Source organism: Cyprinodon variegatus, unplaced genomic scaffold, assembly GCF_000732505.1.
Source record: "Cyprinodon variegatus isolate N-32 unplaced genomic scaffold, C_variegatus-1.0 Scaffold101, whole genome shotgun sequence".
Classification (NCBI taxonomy): Eukaryota; Metazoa; Chordata; class Actinopteri; order Cyprinodontiformes; family Cyprinodontidae; genus Cyprinodon; species Cyprinodon variegatus.
The window spans coordinates 679,638-701,521 of record NW_015150554.1 but is presented as its reverse complement, the minus strand read 5'-3'; the positions used below and the strand labels follow the sequence as shown (position 1 = coordinate 701,521).

Here is a 21,884-nt window from a genome sequence, read left to right as displayed (position 1 = left end):
ATTTCCCTCTTCGATTATTAAAGTATTTCTGATTCTGATGTTAGTAGTTGTGTTAATTTAGTGAAACACATTACATAGTGTAGGTCCGCAGAGACTGATATTTAAAAGCCTTTAATTGTGTTAATTATGAAGATATTTTCATAGCTGATGAAAACATGGTATTTAAAATAAGAAAATGTTACAAGACCAATAAAAAACACTGTAAATACAAAATGTGGACAAAGTTGAAAGTATGTTTAACACCTGCTTAAAGGTAATTTAAAAGTACCTGACAAACAAGATTGATTGGAATGCATTTTTTTAATAACTTGAATATAACTTTACAGTTAATATTATCATTGATTGACTCTGTCAAGCATTTTTTGTGTTAAGACAAACCTGTTTGTAGTAAACTTCTAAACAGAGGGGTTATTAAAGGTTTGTACTTTATTACTGCTTGTTTGTGTGACAAAGGTTTTTGCTTGTGTAATTATACGATTTTAAGGATTTGAATGCATAAATGCAAAAGATCTATAACCATTTGTAATTTTTGTTTGAAACTATTGTCTTATTGAAAAACTTCTCAAATGTTATGCTTCTATACATATGAAGACTGTTAGTAAAGTCAGCCTGAGACAATGATGCTTTTACCTCTAAACAAATTTACTGTTTCTTTGGCGCTTTTTAGTAATGCTGCTTTTCCTTCAGACGGTATATACACTTTCTGTGATTCAGAAAATAAAACATGATTCAACATGCTTCTATCATAGACAGTGGGGTCTTGCATGGAACATATTCTTTTATCCAATAGGAAGTCATTCCTGCTAATTTCAGGTGTTTTTCTGAAGCTTTCGGATGACTGTTTCTTGGCTCTGTAAAGATCATACCTGTTTTTGGCAAAATGTTAAATGGCCTGTACTTGTATAACATTTGATCAAGTCCAAAGCACTTCGCAACACATTTAGTCATTCACCCATTCACACACCTATTCACACATTGATGGTGGCTAGTTGCATCACAGCCACAGCTGCTCTGGGGCAGATTGACAGAAGCAAGGCTTCCATGCAAACAGCACCACTAAGCTCTCTGACCACCGGAGTGGAAGGAACAAAATTATTTTCTTTCCACTTGTATATTATGCAAAGAGACATTTATTTGTTACATTTTTAAGTATTTAAACATGTCCTGCATCAGACCAATTAGTTACCAACAATGAGTCCCGAGAAGTTCTTGAATGAGCTCTTTACATGAACCCTTCAGAACATAGGAATTGTATGATTCCGAGATAAAGGGAGGCTTTTTATTAACCTCAGTTGGAAATGAAACAACTAATCTGCACTAATGCTCTAGACCAGGAGTAACCAATTAAAAATCAGCGGGGTCCGAATAAAGAAAATCTTCAACCTATAAAGGTCCAGAGACATTTTTAATTACAATCTGTTACTTTAAACAGAATTTAACTCTGAAATAAAATGAGGCGTTTATGCATCCATGTTATACATTGACTTTTTAAATAAAGAAATATAAAAAAAATATATAAAATATTTTTTTTTTAAGTAGAGAACAACAATCGTTCAGTTTGGTATATAGACAATTTCCTCACTCACATATTTTATAAACTACCCGAAGTGAACGTTGGTTTCTTTTTCATTTTATGGCTTAATGAGAGAAGTGGGCTTTATGCTGCCCTGCAAGGCTTTTAAAACTGGTTTAGAATGGCCTTAAAGCCATTCTCAAGCACATATCAAGACGCTCGTTGAGCCGGGATCAATATTATGGTCATGGTGGAGAATTCTGCTTCACAGCAGTAGGTTGAGCCAAACATACTTAAAATGTGCAGGGTCATCTTTGAGCGTGCCATTTCACTTTTCTGTCACCAGTTTACCGCAGTTCTTCCAGCAGTCCACACTTTCTCTGTTCTCTTTTTCACATCATCTTCTCCTTCTTTCTCATCGCCCGGCTTGCCACAGATTTTCCTGCTGTGTCTAAAAGTAGCTCGCAGCAGCAACCCAGACTGACAGCAGGTCATTGGCTAATTTGTATCACGTGCAGCCTGGTGCCGGATGCTCTGGATAACTTTACCATAATAATAGGAGAAACGGCGAAAGTGAAGTTAGACACTGTCGCCGGACAACATGTGCTAATTTATAAATGTTTTAATTCAGGTTGGGTCCGGATTAACCAGCATTATTTAACTTAATTAGGCATCACTAAATTTGTGGACAAATGTAGTTATAAATTCCCTTTTAGCGTGAATTACCTGAACTGTTACAGGCATCCAATTTTTATTTAATGTCAATAAGCTCATTGACAGTCGCCTAGAGTATATATGTATGTATGTATATGTAGCAGTACAGAATTTACATTCAGAAATGTACACATTAAAGTCTTTTTCACATGCAACAGAAGTAGTTTGCATTTAAAGAGTGTTGTCAGTGAACCTGCACAGATGCAGACTTAGCTCTAGAGGGCCTTACTGCCCTCTCCCACTTAGGCCTAATTGTTTTAGAGTGTGGTGTAATGTGGGAGACCCTCAAAGCAAAAAGACTCAGAGTGAGTTGGAGGAGGGTTAAGAGGTTGGGTTGCAATTGGGACTGTGAAGGAGAATTCTCCAAAAACAAAAAAAAAAATCAAGCTTTAGTTATTGCCAACAATATTTTATATAGTTTAAAAACGAACCACCACTCATGTAAAAAATTTACTTAAGACCCAGTTAGTAAGAACACTCAAAAATGCAATGGCGAAAGTACTCATAAAAGGCCTGATCTCTGAAACAGTCGTGGATTTGATCAAATTTAGCAAATTTGGATTTGAACCGGATTTCTTTATTCAGTTGTGTATAATTATGGATGTGAAGGGTAACAAAATGACTATTAAATAAAACATGGATGAGCAAATTTAAGGAAGCTTGAATCCACAATTTAATTTATTCTACTGGCAGACTCCCACCTCCGCAGTGTGGAACCTGTTGGAGCTGCCTGGCTTTCCTCTGTTTTATCTCTGCAGACACTCCTCCAGAGGTTGATTTCTCCTCTCTGTTGGTGTTGGCCTGCAGAGGAGCTGAAGTCACAGAGGATACTGAACCTTGTACTCTAGGTGTGAACGATCCCACAGGAGACAAACCTTCTGTTCAACACTCTGCTCTTCCTTTTCACACTCAGGCTTTGTTTCATTTTCTCCGTTTTGTTTTTTTTTTCTCCATCATGTCTGTTCTTTCCTTTTTTCTCTACTGCAGTGCTGGAAAGTTTCCAATCATCCAACAATAGGCTTAGCCTGGAAATGTCTTTACTTTACTTTTTACTATAACATGGATTTCATATTGACTTAAGGAACATAGACGATCGTCTTTCACTTATGCAAATTATGTTTGTGTTTTTCTGCTATGTATACTTCCGTTTATGACTGGAGAATCCCATAAATAGTTATATCAAGGCCAATTTTTTTGCTCAGAAACAGGAATGAAACATGTATATTTACATTCAATTACGTTAATTTGTAATTGTCTTAGTCACAGTTAATATCTTTATGCATTGCAAAATGCCATCTAATTTTTTATACACCTTGGGTACAAAGGTATGTCAAATTTTTCTGGTTGCTGATGGCATCAGAATATATCTAACTTCCCTTACCGGTTCAAATGTACACCAAGCACTATTGTCTGTTTTGAGAGCAAGTAATAAGATCGGAGACTATGGTGAGTCAGTCTCCTCAAGTTCGTATCCCTGTACCCAATTATTGAAATACCATTTTCTATATTCCAATTACTGCCTCCACCAAGGGAGTTGTCAATGACAAGTGATTAATCCTGTCTGCAACAAGGAGATTGAGCTTGATTTGTCGTCTAAGGTTGGCTTTTACTGTTCTCTCTGTCAGATTCAGTCATCTATCAACTTCTTCTCATTGGCCTCTGCTGCTTACAACCAGTTCTTCATTGCTGTTCCTTGAAGGGACAGCCACATACCACCAGCATCTCTGTAACAGTCCTTCTGAGGCTTCCGAGGGTGAATGAACAGACCAGGTTTTTAGGTTTAGATTTTCAAAAAGACAGCCACTTGTTAAAAGTATCTCTGCAAACATTTTAAAAGATAAAGGCAAGATGTTGCTGCTGACCAGTCAAATTCCTGAGAACTGCAGCATTTTTAAGTTTCTCTTCTTTTACCACTTAAATCAAATGAACTAATAGGTGCTAGATCTTAGAGATAAATGATTTAACACTGATGAGGGAATTTAGTTTTTGGGAAAAGGTACTGAAACAAGTAAAATTACAACTTAATTCAACTCATTTAACTATTTGTTTAATGATTTGACCAATACTTAGGTGCTGATGTGTCATTTTCAAAACAATAAAAATATACCGTATGACATTATGTGTATTTAATATCAGCTCAAAACTGTTTTTTTTTGTTTTTTTTTATTTAAAGCGGCCTAGCTTTAAATAAAGAAAACCATAAATTGCCATAGACAAAGATGTCAGCAGATCTAAACAATTATAGCTCATTTATATACCTGGAGAATAAAATTATAAAAAAATCAATGGTGATCTGAGTTTTAGTTTCAATAACTGTTTTTTTTTCTCAGCTTCTAATTCCATTAGTTTCTAATAAATATTCACATTTTGCAAGAGCATTTTTCCTTTCTCATGCAAGACAACCGAATCAGCCTGTTCTATAACCAGCAGACCAAACTGGTTTAGCGGTTGCTGTGTCGCTGAGAGCAGCATGTCTCCAGTGACAGAAGCGATTAGTAGAGCTTTACACTGTGCTTTCCACTCTGACTCCAGGTGTGCAGGCAGATGAGAGTTTTCAGAAATAAAATCCTCTTTATTCTTTTTGTGTTTTACGTCTGGATTTTCAAAGAAGATTTCTGACATAATCACTGTGTTTCAACCTACTTTCTTCTCTTCCATACAGTCTGCAGAAATCATGCTGCATACACAGTGATTTATGCCCTAAGTCACTCCCATTTCCAGCTTTACATTGTTGTTTTTATCAAGAGATTAAGTCATATCTGTACTGCATCACATGCTTCTTCTAAATGACTTCTTGTCAGCTCTGGACGCATTCTTCCTTTTGTTATCTTTTTCTATCACTCCAATTCTCATTTTGTTTTAGCTTTCCTTTGTCTCTGCTGTCATTCGTCTGTGAGTATCTTATTACATTGTTTAGTGAAGGTCAATATTTGACATTGAAACATTTTCTCTGCACAAAAAAGACAGCAGAGTTTATATTTGGTTGTTTGAGTCATTTTTCTCTCTCAGAAGAAATATTTGAGTAAGAATGTAATCCCTATGTAAGGCAGAGTACAGTCTCTGTTTTCTTCCAAAATACTGTTGTGGGACTTAACAGCAAATCAAGCATGGGCCATCATGCTTTTTACTCATTATGAACAACACCTCACACACAAATCTTTATAACTTTAGGCAATCCTACAAACATATGCTGTGTATATAATCTTCTGCATAGCTGCATTTTATTAACATTCCACATCTCCTTCATAAGTGCCTGATTATTTTTTCTTAAATCTAGGACTGTGACTGCATGATCATCTTATCTTATAAATACTCTTTGTATTTCAGACAATATGAAACCTTTGAAAGAATAATCGCTGGTTTTTAGCAACTGTTAGAATGTCATTAGTGTAAACTAATATGGAAAGTCTTTAAGCGTTATTGAAGTCATGCTTATTTATTTTTTTTTTATCTTTAAAGGGATTTCTTTGCTTTTTTTTCCCACCTGGATTTTTCCTTTTATAGAAGTTTTTTTGTTTGTTTTTTTAAGCTTGATCATGAGTTTCTCTATTATTGTGAAAGTGAAAATATTCAGTTTTTTTGGTTTTTTAGCTTATACAGTGTGAAAATAATCTAGTAAAAGGGGTTTTCTGTACAGAGCACTGCTTAACAAACCAATATGCACCATGATTTTGACATGATATAGCTCTCTAGGGCACTGTTTCCTTGGATAAAAACCATACCAAGGCTTTTAATCCATTTATAAACTAGACAGAAGTAATAATGTATAAAATCTGGGACTTATTGTATCTGCCTTTCCTAAGCATAATACCTTAGCCTGTATTTTTTTAAGCTAGAAAGTAGACCTCAAAAAATAATCTGTGCAGTCATTAAACAAGGATCAGAATTTTATTCAAATATTCAGTTTTTGTTCAGAGTGGCAAAACGCCCCGCATAATGGCGGGATACTAAAAGCTCTTTGAAGCTGGCCAGGCTTTCCAGGGTTTTTCGTGCTGGCATTTCTAGCAACTGAAAGGCAATATTAAGCTATTCTAAGGATATTTGGTAAAAACTGCAGGGATAAGAATATAAAATTGAACTTTTTTTTTTCAGCAGTTACTTTTCAGTGGAATAATAAGGATCAGAGCACCCTTTTCTTTTTACTTAAAAACTACATTCTCCTGACTTTTATAAAACCAGTGGAGTTTAACACCTTTATTCTTAACCACCAAGGAGGTTATGTTTTTAGGAAAGTGTGTTGGTCTGTCTGTCTGTGAACAGGATAACTTGAAAATGTATGGAAAGATTTTAATGAGATTTTTATCAAAGGTGTCCTTCATGCCAAGGAACTTCCATTAAGTTTTGGTGATGATCCAGATCGTAATCCCCTAAACCAGAGGGTAGCAGCAGTTATTTCCTGCATTTTTCTGCTGCTCTGCAACTCCCTGATCTGTCCCTGCTTTGCTGTGTCTTGTCTTTTCTGAGGCCTCTCTTCATATCACCCGAATTCAAACAATGGATCTGGTCAGCTGGTCTATGAATGGTAATAATCAATTTATCTCAACTGGAAGACAGGGGAAAGGGGGCCCTTGCTGTCCAGCCGGAACATACTTTGTGGGATACACCATGGACTCTTGGAAGGTTTTACAATGTTGTCAGTGGAAGATATCGAAGATGTATGGATTTTCGGATTTCTAATACTCGGATTTCTCGTGTTTGGATTTGGAGGATACCTGATTTATCCACAATTACAGAGAATGCAGGCGGCAATTTGGGCATTGATCCGGCTACCGGCAGCGGTTGACGCCCTCACAAAGGCCGTGAACGAGCAGGACCGTAAGCTGAGCCGTATGCTGGGTGCGATTGAACTCAGGCTGGCTGCGGTGGATGAACTCAAATGTGAGATGGGATAATATCTTGGATGTGCACACTCGGTTCAAGGTGGAAAAGCCCAACAAATTTGGAATATTGGATTTGTCATGTAAAGCAAGCAAGAACAGATTCGTGGCTGACAGAAAATTCCTGTGCAGCCTGCTTTTAAAAAACAATAATTGTTATTTTGGATTTGGCCTACCCCTCATCATTCCCCTGGATTATGGAGGAAGGGCCCAGAAGAACTGCTCAAATGCTAGATTGACTTTCATATGGCTCCAGCCTCCAATGTGACCCTCTGCTGAAATGTTTACCTGATGTTTATATTTCTTGTTCTCAGGTTTTTGAGGTATCTAAAATCCTGTTTATCCTGTTCAGGATAAAGTGTGATATTCTATATTCTAGTGCAGTTTGAAACGGATTCAAAGGTAGTATTTTAGATATCTGGCAAATTTATTGAATACGAAATTGAATTGATATCACTTTCTTCCCAGTTAAAAGTTTAAAGCCAGGATAAAACAAAGAAGTAGGCAATCACTTTATCTTACAGGGAAAAAAGAAGTTTCTGATAAGTAGGACTTTCAAGATGAATAGGCTAATTCATTATTTCTGACTAGGCTCCAGATGTTAATGTCACACATCACGAGTAAGAGACGAGCTGCCAGCTGTCTTCCACACAGGTGAAAGTGATTAATGTTGTTTCTTTCTGTCTGTGATTTGTGGCTGTCAGTTTCAGAGTTTCTAGGTAAAACATTTGGGATGCCCTCAGAGAAAATTTGAATCTCCTCTATGTGTGGTATTGTCATCAATACTGATTAGTGCTGGAAGATATAAACATCTGCATCACATTTCTGACAAGAGTTTTGGAGTTGATAAAATGTTTGCTTCGGCATCAACAACTCGATAAAAACCAAAAAACAAAAACATCCTTTGAGTAACTGCAACATTTAATTTCCCATTAAAATATTTTTGAATTAAATATAATTGAATGTTTTTTTTAAACTACAAAATCTGCCATTTAGATCATCACTTTTTCTATGGATAGCTTTTGAGATCCTTTTTCCTTTTAAAAGTGTGGAACTTTGACTCTTTCCTTTTTTTGTCCTCTACCCAAATAATAATTTTCTAATTTGCATTTCCCACTCCATCCTCTCACCTTGCTCCTATGTTGTCCTCACCTCCACCTGCTTCTCCTGCAGATTAAACTCTATGTCTCTCACTCTAATTGACCCTAAATATCCTCTCTTTTTTTATTTCCACATCCATCATTCCATTTTCTATCTCCTCCATATTTGCTGACAGTGGAGTTTGGTTGTTTTCCCTGCTGGCTTGCCTCCGGAGCTTTCGCCCAGTTGATCCAAGTCCCAGGGGCAGAGGAGATCCAGGGGTCAATCTATCACCTTCACACTGCTGAGAGAGGCCCTTGGTTTTTTCGGTCATCTATTTTTTCTTGTGTCATTGTTTCTTCATCATATTCATGTTTTTCTAAATATGAATAAAAATCATCATTGAATGAGTTTAGACTTAGTCAAGCCATTTCTTAGTTTGCAAATTAAATCTAGAGGACCAAATTGATCTGTCTACAGTAGCTGCATATATATTAATACTGTATATACTTTTAGATATTTACAGAATTTTCTCTCATAATTAAATAATTTAATTTTTTTCATTCAAATTACTCTGCAAAAAGTATTCTGTGTAGTAAGTTCAAGATACAGCAGGTCAGACACTACTTAGTTGTGCTTTTTTATTATTTAGTTGCTTGTGCAGGTTTTTAAGCATCCAGGGTCAAGGCAACCACAAAACAGGCTTACATTTTCTGCAGGAAAATTAAAGTTGTAAGTCTTTTTCAGATCTTGACAGATGAAAAAAAAAAATTCAGCTCAATTTAACATAACTGGATACTCCTCTGAATCATTGTCAATAATGTCATGCTGGGAAAAAAGTAGATTTAAGTATCATTTATTCAATCAAACTTATAACTTCCCAGTAAAAAAAAAAAAAAAAATGTATCTAAAAAAAAAAAGGGTTAAGTGCCTTGCCTAATGGGAACATTTACAGCTGGTGGGGGAAGTTGAAGTCTAACTCATAACCTGCCAAAGTCTGAAAAAAAAAAACATTTATTCCCATTGTATGGTTGCTATCTATTTTGTTCATTTTATCAACAAAAAGAAAAGAAATAAACAGTTATGCAAACTATCAATAGACTTAGGGTGATGGTATAATTCTTGAATCTGGGACATTTTCAATTATTTATTTTGGACATATACATTGCGGAAAAATTCAAAAAAATATCCACTGGACTTCGTTTTCAAGATTTGAAGACGTTTCTCCACCTCTCCAGGAAGCTTTCTCAATTCAAATGTGCATTGGTTTGTATTTTTAATAAAATACAATACAAAATAATAAAAAATAATTTTTAATTGTTTAGCAGTCCTATATACTGTTAAGCTAACTGAATTACTACATAAAAGGCAGTGCCTTCTGAATATTAAGTACTGGTGAGTTGTATTATTTTGCCCCACAGCATAACAGCATCTGTGATAACAAATCCCACAGATGATGAATTAACATCCCTTTCTGTGTAGAATTACTTCAGGATTTCAAACTGTTTCCATGGTGCAGTTTGTTTTTTATACCACAAAGCAGACTGTAGTAATGCTTACAATTCAATAATGACAAAACACAAATTAAAAAAACATGCATACAGAAAATCAATCCTAAAGATTTTTTTCACATATGTTCTGCTGGTAGGAGTGCATATCGACAAGCTGGGTGATGTGATGAAAATGATCATGAAAAAACAGTGTTAAACACTATTATCATGCACCATTTTACATGATCTTATCACAGCAGGTTGATCATCATACATAATGCATCACTATATGGTCTCTTTCATTATTGTCTGAGATATAATGTTAATCAATCATGAACTTATTATGGCATGTAACTTTGCTAATGGAAAAGTAAAGATGACTTATCAACTGACCAATTCAGAATAGACAATCTGGTGATTATTGACTTACAGTAATTTTTTTGTCATTATTTTCTTGATTGTTTCAATAACTTAAAATTGTTGAGAATAGTTGAATTCTATTTTCTTAATTCATGAGGCATACATTTAAAAAAACAAATCAACAAAATCCATATTATTATTAATGTATTATGACCAATAAGGCTAACATTAACAAGACATTGCAGATTAAAAAAAGGAAAAATCTTTGCACAAATGTGGAATCCATAAACCTCTGACAGAGTAAGATGCTTAATCAATATAGTATCAGGTGGCCTCTTCAATGCATGCGCCGCGCTCTTTGGAAATGGCACTGGATTGCTTTTTTATCAACACAAACAACCTGATAATCTCTTGGATGAAAGAACTTAATGTCAACACAAATTGCACCTGAGCCACTAATCAGTTACCCACTTGCACAAATGTAATTTAATTTTGAGTTACTGACCTTTTTGTCTAATTCAAAGAAGGGACTTAATCTGATTAACTGGTGTGTATCTGATGCTGAAACGAATTCTTATCCGTTGGTGTCAAATACTGCAGTTTAATCAAACCAGCTGTTCAGACAGAATCTGTTAAGGCACCAGGAGCTCAGAACGTAGAGGTGTCTTTAACCATTAAGGATTTGTAGGTTTAGCTTCACATTAGCATGTTAAAGATGTGATATACTGCTATATGAGTACTGTAGTTCAACAAGTGAATGAACAGAAGCACATGTAAATATTAACGGCATTAACAAATTGATTGAGTTTTCATTGTGCTTTGGATAATGGTCCAGAATAAAATGGCAAATAAGGAATTTATAATTGCATTCTAATTTAGGCTTCATATCTTTCAGCAAATTTTTGTATAAATCCTTTTTTATTCTTAATTAAAAAGCATTTAGTTAAGTTTTTTTCAAACATTCCTTATCGTGTAAGCTATTGAAGCTCTAGTTAGGATTTTACTAATACCAACTCACAGTCCAACACTGCGAGGAAAAGAAAATCTGTGTTTATGGTTAAAATTCAGTAGATTTAACAAGCGCTTCAACCGTAAAATTTGGAAAATGACGTTTAGAGCATAGTATTAACTCTATCATTTATTTCTACTGCATTTTTTAACAAATAAAAAAAGCCAAAACAAGGCTTTGTTTGGCCACTTTATAAAGCTTGAAAATGAATGCTGATTCTGACATTTTGAATTGAAAATGCTTCCTGGATGGGAAGCGAAATGTCTTCAAAATTGGAAGACAAAATCCAGTGGTTTGTATTTAACTTTTTTTTATATTTTATTTTTTACAGAATCCTTGCAATACAGGGTTAACAAGTTAAAGAAATGTAAAATATTTTTTTCTCAGCTAAAACATATAAAAAAAAGTTGTCGTTTTCTCCAGTAACCCTCGTCCCTTAGTAAGAACAGAACATAATAGAATTATACTTTTTTGTCATTACACTGTCACAAGTACAAAGCAACAAAATGAAGTTTGCATCTATCCAGAAGTGCTCTACAGGATATGAATATTTATTTACATGTGTACAGAGACTATGTATGCATGGACTATAAATGGTATAGGCTATATAAACAGAGAGTAATTGTAAAAGGCTATAAAATGAATAAATATGGAACCTATAAGCAGATTATACAGGAAAGATAGGATATGGATTATATATATTAGCTGGGTTATAATACAGGATTAATAATGACAGATAATAGCATATTGCAAATAATATACAGCTAAAGCTGAGAAAAGTGTGTAAAGGATGTTTGGTGTTGTGTGTGTTTTTCTGGGGGGGGGTGCGGATTGGGGGTCAGGAGGCATTCAGGAGCAGGACAGCTGTTAAGCAAATACATAAAATTTACATGATCATCATTTTTGTTAGATCTGGATTTACAGTAGGGGTTTGTTAATCAATATTTTGGACAGATTAACATCTTGAAAGCAGTGAATTTATTTATTTACAGTGGTGTCAAAAGTACACACATTTGTTACTTAAGTAGAAGTATAGATACTGCAGTTTAAAAACACTCTGGTAAAAGTTGAAGTAACAACTTGACCTTTTTACTCAAGTAAAAGTGAAAAAGTATGTGCTCTAAAAACTACTTAAAGTGTAAAATTATAAGGTAACCTTTAAAAAAACAGCCAGATGAAAATATATGAATTGAAAGCTCAATTTTACGACTATTTCAAAAAAATTCTTTGAGATTGGGCCAAGGATGAGGGAGGTCTTGTTGGTCTCCGTCTCCAGATACGCTCTCGCTTGTGTCCGACCTTTCAGACATTTCAACATCTTTTTCCGAATCCAACATTGTAGCATGGCATAGACAATTCACCTTTAAAGTTTGAAGAACACCTGCTTGCTTCTGATGATTTCCTTTAGCTAACCAATGAGTGTTTGCATTATATGTGACCCATCCAATTACACAAGTTTTCACTAGATGTGGATGGCGCCAATGATCTGCATTGGATGGCGCACATGACGTGAAATAAATATTTATAAACTTTAAACCAAAGCCAAGAGTAACAAGTAATGTTTGTTTTAAAAATATAAGGAATAAAAAGTATAGATATTTGTATGAAAATGTAATGAGTAGAAGTCAGAAGTTGGAAGAAAAATAAGTAATGGAGTTAAAGTATAGATACCTAAAAAATGTACTTAATTACAGTAACAAGGTATTAGTACTTTGTTACTTGACACATCTGTTTATTTATTTATTTTGTTTTTGCTGGTTTTCATATTCAAATAAATTTAGGCTAGATTGATGTGGCAACACTTTGGGTAGAAGTTTATAGAAAATAATATAACCGAGGTAAACTCTTGAGCTAGTTACTGAGACAATATATAGATTTGCACAATGAACACAAAACCTAGGAATGAATAAGGCTTTATTCAAGCAGTTCATTTTGCCGGTAACTGAAGCAAATGTCATAAATAGCATTCGATAAAAGATTCAAGTTTACTATTAAGATTAAAGGTAAAGAAAAAAAAAATCTAATGAACATTCAAGATAATTCCCAAAGCAGGTTCTTTTTTTCCCCTGTTCATTTATTGCCACTTATTTTTGCAAAAATTCTTAATGATCTGTAGAATAAGGTGTCTTCTAATTTTCTTTTTGAGTTTCCTTGAAAATTTTCCACCTACATTGATTTATTTTTCCTTCTATAACCCTTCTCACTGAATGACAGGCTTTACGGGATCTTTTATTTTCTACATTGAAAGCTGATTGGCAAATTGAAGATGTTAAATGCACTGTGTTATTTTTCTTAGCCTGTATTGTCTTGTCTTATCATAAAGCCATCGTCTCCCCATCTTCATCTAATCCACAATCACAATATGCTGGCTAAAATGTAATCAGTTAAGATTCAGATCATACAAATTTGTGGGTTTTTCTCCCTCGTCAGTCCAAAATTTAACCTGCTTTTTTCAAAGGACAAAGCAAAACAACTGTATCATGACTGACAAATTAAGGGAAGTCCTTTATCCTTTAATACGGATATTTGACAGCTGCTACGTGCTGTGAAACATTTTACTGCCATGGCTTGTGCCTACTTGCCATTTTAGAGGGATTGGTCACCAAATATCAATGCAAAAATGTTCAGACTTCTCTCTGTTAGCATGTTGATGCCTTGATTGGTGCTTTCCAGAGCATGTTTTAACAGCAGAAAGCTTTAGTAGGACCAAGGTTTAGTTTTCCTTTCTGGCTTATATATATATATTTACTTTTGATTAGAGTGATTTGCATTACATGCAGAAATGAAATCCCTCTCCTTCCTCTCAACTAAATGGGAGGATTACCATGTCATTATTATGACTTGAGTCAGCAACACAGCACTTCATGATGCTATTGGTGCAAAACACAATCTCCTTATCCCCTGAAGGAAAAGAAAGCTAAAATCCTATATTTAGGTGTGCATTAAGGTCCATTACCCAAGAGATGAGGCGCTTAATTCAAATCACTCCTCTTTTGTTGGGTGAAAGCCCCTGTTTTCATTTTTCTTTCATGCTAACTACATCTGAGAGAAGATAACCTTGTGATGAGATCAAGGAAGCTATATGGCCTTACCACTCACAAAGATTTTGCTGTAACTATTACAAATAATCCATGTCAAAATGGATTTTTTTTTTTTTTTACACAAAGATTGAATGTTAATGGGATTATTTTTTCCATATTCAAAAATATCTAGTTGTATGAATACTGGCTATACACAGTGCAACATTATTTTAGGTATTGTTTTTAGAAAAAAAGAGACAAAAAGTCTGCAAAGTCATCTGTGTTTTAATTGAACAGTGAGGTGAGAATGAGTCACTCCTGCAGCAGGAAATTTGAATTTAAGATTTAACCTTTAGGGTAGCTGTGATAACAAAATAACAGTCAGAGAAAAGGAATAAGTAAGAGGATATTCCAAAGGTTGTTTTTAAAACTTTTTAGCTTTGTTATTATTTATGTATTAACTTTAAGTTTAGTTAAACATACATTTGACTAATTTCTTCTACTGAATATAATTTTAAGGCATTTTCTACTGTGAGCTCTTGGAGCCAATCCAAAAAATGGTAAATTGTTGGTAATTGAAGTTTAATTACAGTGACTGATTCATCATTACTACTCTAAGATTATAATTATGTTATTCATGACAAGCCTGCTATGGATCGAGGAATACTGTTGTTTTTGCCCCTCAATCAAAACTCCCTGTTATTTGAACTTTAAAGGTGAAAGCTAACAAGTGGTGTTTTAACTTGCAATTCTAAGTCAGCAGGAGTCTCAGCAGGACTTCAATTTATTATAGATATGGACATTTTTGAGTCTTGTTATTTTAGAGCGATCTGGATGTTTTTAAATTTGTTAAGCTTCTGTCTTTTATGTGCTTTTTTCCCATATGGCACAGTCCAAAGTGGTTTAAAGAATGAATACTGATATTTTACCTTTTTTTTTTTTAAGGAAAAACAACTTAATTTTCAAGACATCAATATGGTTTTACAACCTAGAAATGTTGGTGGTGATATATGTGTTTAGTGGTTGGTATTATATTTTGTCTGGATTGCATTCGATTTTGCAAACAAAAATATTGGAAAAAATTGTTTGGCTTGACTGCTTGTCTTTAGCATCACAGGTTTGTGTGATGACAGAAATGTATCTAGAGGCTGCTATGTTTTTTTTTCTCAGTTTTTGAAAGAGATGCTTACACATTTACAGAAAACATATGTTTGAACTTATGCCTTTTTAAAACCTTCACCAAAACTTTGCATAACAGATATGCATTTTCTTCCTTTAAAGGGGTCTTAGAATGATTATATAGTTTTTTTGGTGCTGGTCCTTAAGGTCTCTGAGGTTTCTTCCTTTTATGGTATGCTCATGAATATTTAGATGAGCTGTGCGCTTATTGGTTGGTTTATAAAAGGAAGAAAACCTGCTGTTTAATTTTAGGCCTTTTAACCAGGCTTGCTTTTGGGCTCATAGAACAGCAAATATGCCATTTTCAGCCCAACCAATGTTACACACCCTATTCAGAGACCTTAAGGACCAGCACCAAATACCCTATATAATCATTCTATGACCCCTTTAATTAAACTATGTTCATTAACTACCTTTCACAACGTTAGGTCGTCTGTTTTTGAGAATATGCAGTAATTTTGGTCTTTATTGCAGCTGCTGTGACCCACAGAATCTTCACTTGTGAAGTTGATAAAGTGAGCCTTTAAGGCCTATTGCGTTGCTACGCTCTATGTAAATTGCTGTGAATGTTTGTTAACTAAATGCCTCCAATGTAAAATGAGATTGGCCTGAAAAAAGCTAATAGAGCTGAGTCTTTGATTAGCCTTGGAGCTGCTGCAGTGAGCTGACATGCTGGTTTGTATCGGCAGGGTCCCGCTAGCTCAGTTTGCCTGCTCACATGATATTGTTTCCTACAGGAAATACCCTAATTATTTATTGTTATTTTTTTTTTTTTTCTACCTGGAGTTAGTTTTCATCTCACCAACACTACTCACCGTAGCATCTCTGCTTGTCCTATTTTTCATCTCTTAGATCACATTTTTGTTTTTTTGTCATAAGCTTCTCCACATGATTTAAAAATCTGTGTGTGTTTTTCTAAGTATTCTTCGGTAATTCTTCTGCATGTCCTTTCTTGTTTTTTTTCTAATTTTCTTGTGCTATTCATTTATCTTGTTCCCCTTTTGGACTGATAAAAATTGTTTTAGTGGATGGTGGATAACGTGGTCTATTTTGGAGGCTCAGCAGCTCGTAATTGGTAGTTTTTACAGAACAAAGAAAATGGGATTTGTTTTTATCGTCGATGCAAATTCAATGAGACCCCAAAGTTAAATGAGTCAAAATGTTTTACTTAACCTTTGTGTATTGTTGATGTAGCTGCTACTTTCACTTAAAAAACTTAACATTTCAACCAAGTTGTCCAGTGTTTTCACTTTGCCAATATATCTATTTTTTCCATAAACTTTACATTAGATAAGTTGTAGAAATTGTATTTTTCCTATTTCAGCCTTATAGCTGATTGTCCCCTACACAAGAAGTGGACGTTTTTGTAGAAAAACATAAAGTACGTTTTGCTTCAAAGCATACAAATTTATGTTTAACATCAGTATTTGCAGTTGAGTAGTCAGGGACGAAACATTTCCTGATTTGGTCATTCATAATAGATTCAACCAATAAAAGCTACAAAGCACAAAGCTAAGATCTTAAAAAGTTTTCCATTATTCCATTATTTTTTCTTTTCTCAATGTTTTTCTCCAACTTTTTATGTCTTTCTTTATCATTAAACAATTAGTCATATCAGTGGAGGGCAAGGATTGGGTTAATTTTGAAGAAGGATCTCTAAAGGCAAATTTTGTACATTCCTTACTGTTAATAACTGATCGTGTTTAATAGTGGGTGACGTCACTGCTTAAATAATATGTGCCATTCCACTGTGCTAGTATTTATGATATATACCTCTGTAGTAATGGCTCATCCATTTGTCTTGAAGGTGGCAGTACAGGCAGCCAGCAGACCATTCTCCATGAGGAGCAGTGGAAGATGCAGGCTCTGCCAGCACTGCTGCTGTCGATTTATGTCGTCGTCCTGCTGCTGACTATGGCACCTCATCTCTTCAGCAAAGCCAACACCCTATCCGCCGTCCGAATGGGTAAGTACATCCGTAAATGTTTGATTCCTAAAATGTATTATATTTCTAAGTTTGCAAAGAAAACTAAACTTCACAACACAGCTCTTAAAATTGTTTAGCTGCCAATTGTTCAATCACAGTTCTACACTGATAAAATGCCTTATGTGAAAACTCATTAGGAAGGTTCATGCACTGAAATCTTGTATTTGAAAAGAAAATATTGGTTTTGTCTATAATTAAATTATTTTGTGTGTTTGTGTTGAATTAAAACTAAAACTGAATTGAATTGAAACTGAAAGCTAAGTTGTGCAAAAAGTCATCAGGATACTTCAATGGCTGTTTGCTCAAACACTCTGGTGAGGTTGCTCTGTTATATTATCAGGCATTACAAGAGGAGCGAAACATACTGCCACTCTTGCATAGGGATTTTTTTCCTAAACAAAGTCAAAAAGGTATTTTTCTGGCTGTCCTGAGAGTTTTTAATCAACAATGTCCACTAATATCTTGTTAAAAAACTTTATTGGTTAGTCAGGAGTGGCAGTTCTTCTAACAACCAGATGGTCATAACATAACTTTCATCTTTCAGTAAGCCTTTAAAGTAAGTTAGTTAAGATAGCTATCTTAAAAAAAAAATGAACAAATTTATTTTTAAATCCCTCTTTAATCCACTGAGATTCCACCTAAAGGATCCTTTTAAAACACATCCATGTGTTCCATTTCCTTCTGAAACATTCAGTCTCAGGGAGGGAGGCCCGACAGGCCCGCTGAGGGAACAAATCCCTGGGGTGCATCAGTGATGATTGGTCTTGTGTGGAACAATGTGCTCCCCAATTTCACTTATCACTGCCAGCCTGTCAGGAAGGTGGAGATCCAAGTAGACTGCATCTTCTAATGACTTGTTTTCCTTAAGTTTTTATTTTTGTTTAATTCAAACCTCCAAAAATGTAAAAAGTTCCAACTTTAAAAAGAAAACTGACCCCTATAGGCATCAAACGTTTTGTTTTTCTGAGGAAGATCCTTACTGTAAGCAAGACCTGATCATAAGCAAAGTCTGCAGCACTACTACAGATTACTTTAGACTAACAGACTAACACTGCTGTTCAGAGTAAATATTTTTTTCCTAGTTATGGATCAGTGTCACAGACACAGAACGTTGAATCATTTCCCACCTCTGTTGCTTTTACATATATCCAATTTCATGTTTTGAGTAACTGCATGTAAACCAATGCATTCCTATATTTGTTTTCTACAACAGTCAAAAAAAAAAAAACCTCCAAAGGTTTCTTCTGTTTCTCTCCCTGTCAGCCACTGACAAGGGGCGCCTACAGCTGCTCTGCACATGCTGAGTTGGAGAGGTGAATATATGGCGGTAAAGCTTCTGATCTTTTGTAAAAAGGGTTGAAACAGAAAACAAAATATGGTTAGAATACAGCATAGATGAGGGCAAAAGAGTGTGTGCATTACCTGTAATAAAAACTATCAATGGCACTAAAACAAAATTGCGTTAACGAGGATTTAACTTTGACAGCTCTAAGTATGTTGAATTGACCAATTGCTGAATGGAAGTGTTTATGGATGGGTGTGATGGCCCCGTGTTTCATCCAGATTGCACAGATCTTGTAGACTTACTGAAAAACACCTAAAATAAGAAAAAAAATCTCTCAGTTTGTTTGAATCTCTCAGTATTGCTAAAAGCTTTTATTCTCTTATGGGATGGTTTTTCCAGACCTCTCTTATAATGTGTACTGCACACTTGTTTGGCTCTTAAACAGACGGAGAAATGGATATTTTTATCCTTTTTAACTATGAGGTTAATTTAAGAGCATTAACTTTGGAATCAGAGAGAACAGAGACGTTATACCAGTCATATGCAGGACTATTGAAAAAAAATACCCAACAATGGGCTTAGAGGAGTTTATTTTGGATAACACGCAGACATGCTGTAAGTTCATGTATCAGTCCCGACTGGCCACTAGTTATTTATGTCTTCTCCATGCATTTGTAACACACGACCACGACTAACCGATGTTTTCAGTAACTGTTTTGTGAGAAACTGTAATGGAAATACAGTTTATACTCCATTTCCTCTTAGAGCAATATAATTGCTTTAAATTCCTGCATGAAGCTCTGTTGCATGTGGTTATCAATAAAAACATTTCCCTGATTAGGTTATTAACACAAATTATACCCGCTCTGTCAGAAGAAAACCATTTGATCAGCTGTGTGTAGTTAAATCCAAAACGTCTTCAGCTCCCAAAGCTTCCTTAAATATATCTCTCTCCTCAATAACATCCTCTTGTGCTAACGCGTACCTGCAAAAACACCTTTTGAAATATTCAGGGAGCAGGAGTGATTCTTAAACTTGAGAAAATTGATAAATAGCTTTTATTCTTGAGGATAGGAGTACGACCCCGGATTTTTTGACTCAAGTGTGTTGAAGTAGACACATCTTAAAAGGCCACAAAACTTTATGGACCAGAATTGATGACCCCTGGCTATAGTTTATGGTAGCAGTACATTCATTTACTGTAGGCTGGCTAGAAAAGAAACACAGTTAAACAGACAAACAATAGAGTTTTTAGCTGGCTATAGGAGCTGATGATATGTAGATGTAAATAACTGTGCAGATTTGTGATAGAGAAAAGGGAAAAAAATGCAATTTTTCTTACATTTATGTGGATAATTTAGGAAAAAAAAGGTTTCAAAATGCCTGTGGAGCACATTTAAATCTTAATGACTTAATTCATTTAGGGATTATTATTTCCAATTATTTTCATTACAAAAATGTTTGATAGCTGCAGTTTTATGGTTCTCTATTTTTTTTCAATTAAGACGCCTTTGAAAACATAGGTGTCCTCTGGATCACCTCTGTTTTTTTCACCCTTGTTCTACTCCCAGTTGTTCTGTGTTGCCACTTGTGTATCCCTCCCATTACTCTAGCATAAAGCCTTTGTTTTGTTTCTGTGTTTAAAAATCTCTAATGGCTTCTCTTTGGCTCCTTCATTAATAGATTCGTTTTTTTCTTGTTCCCTCTGTACAATATTTTGTTTTAAGTCTGTGTTTGATAATTCGTAAGCCAAAACAAACTCCAGCAGACTCAAATAAGAGTGTAGCTCTGTGATTTTCCCTCATCATTCTCACCAGGGCCCATGTGGAACTCTGAGATCATGACCCAGTTCTACTCATCCTCTTATCATCCCACAGTAGCGGATTAACTTTTGAAACTGAAAACCCTTGTTATTGACCTTAAACTCCTGTCCCCTAAATAAGATCCTACACATCTTCTAATCCCAATTTTAACAGCCCTATGTTCAAATCCATTTTGGTCTTATATTGAGAAACTTGCCATGCCATGGCAATTGGGTCAGTGGTAGTTTTTATTAATGCTTACCTTTTCCTCTTCGTCTAATCCAAGTTTAGGACTAAACTCTCACTCACTTTGAGCCGAATTATGATGTCTGTGTTATGGCTCTACTTCATGTACATGCTTGTTAAAGATAATCTTAAAAAAGAAGCCAGAAAAAGACTACTGAATAGATAGCAAAACATATACACTCTATTAACACTCTATTGTGATGGCGGGGAGGTTGATGACGTTGTCAGTGTTAGGTTTCAGGGGTGTATTGGATCCCAGTGTTTCCACATTCTTTATATTGTGATAGGGCACAGTGAGAGGGCATCCCTCTGAACCTCACCATAATATCCGCTGGTTTTTGCATGTTAGGCATTATGTTCCTCTAGCTGCATAAGACAGCCGGTAGATCAACATTCTGTCTGTAGGCTTAGTTACTACCGTTCCAGATGAAGCAGATGAGCATTCTGTTGTCGGCAAATTTCAGGAGTTTGTCAAATGTATTCCATCCCTCAGTCATTGGTAAAAGCAGAAATGGGAGTTCACACACCCCTTTGGGGACACCTGTGCTGGTTGATTGTGTGCTAGGTGTAGAGACTTACATTCCGACTCCTGTCAATCAGGAAGTTTGTGATCCAATGAAAGGTGGAGCATGATATTGTGATCTGGTTGAGTTTGATGCTGAGGATGTCTCTGAGGGTTTGGTGTTTAAAGCTGAGCTGAAGTCCATAAACAAGATCCTTGCATTTTTCACTGACGCTCAAAGTGATGCCAGATGTAAAGCTGTCTCAGGTCTCCTCCATCATTTACTGTATACAAACTGCAGGGGGTCCAACAAGGGGCTTGTAATGTTCTTCAAGTGGCCTCAAACCAGCCTCTTAAAGGACTTCATGATTACAGATATTAGGGCAATAGGCCTGTAGTCATAAAATCCATAAATACTTTTTTTTTTTGGTTGGACTGAGATGAATGTAGAGTTTATGAATCAGGTGGGAACTTTGCCCAGCTCCAATGAGAATCTCTGTAAAGATGGATGCCAGGGGTTTATTACTCTTAATACAGTTCTGTGTTTATTGTGTGTTCTTTGATTGTCTTGTTTGTGTAATAGTCTTATGCTTTGTATGTGAGTTTCAAGAAAGCGTGGCAATTTGGCTGTTTTTTTTAGAGTTGGACTGGTTTTACATTGTGTTTGAACCATAAAATCTGAGTAGGCTCTCCCAAGCTTGTCACTACTGCAAAACACTGGATGCTCCAACAGGTTAGATAGTGTGTAATGGTGTCTATGTAAGACAACATTACACTTTGATTCTGCTTCCATCACACAGTGAGGCAACAAGCAGAAAAC

At 35.3% G+C, this 21,884-nt stretch overlaps 1 protein-coding gene across 3 annotated transcripts in view; it reads left to right on the top strand.

The window, feature by feature from the left end:
• LOC107084467 (glutamate receptor ionotropic, kainate 5-like) overlaps positions 1 to 21,884 on the top strand; it is a 271,088-nt gene that overhangs the window by 135,960 nt on the left and 113,244 nt on the right. For all 3 annotated transcript variants that reach the window (XM_015374355.1, XM_015374353.1, XM_015374354.1), the window contains one exon: positions 17,050 to 17,208. In XM_015374355.1, coding sequence (XP_015229841.1) covers positions 17,100 to 17,208 — 109 coding nt within the window. In that variant the 5' untranslated portion in view covers positions 17,050 to 17,099. The remainder of the gene's footprint in view (positions 1 to 17,049; positions 17,209 to 21,884) is intronic.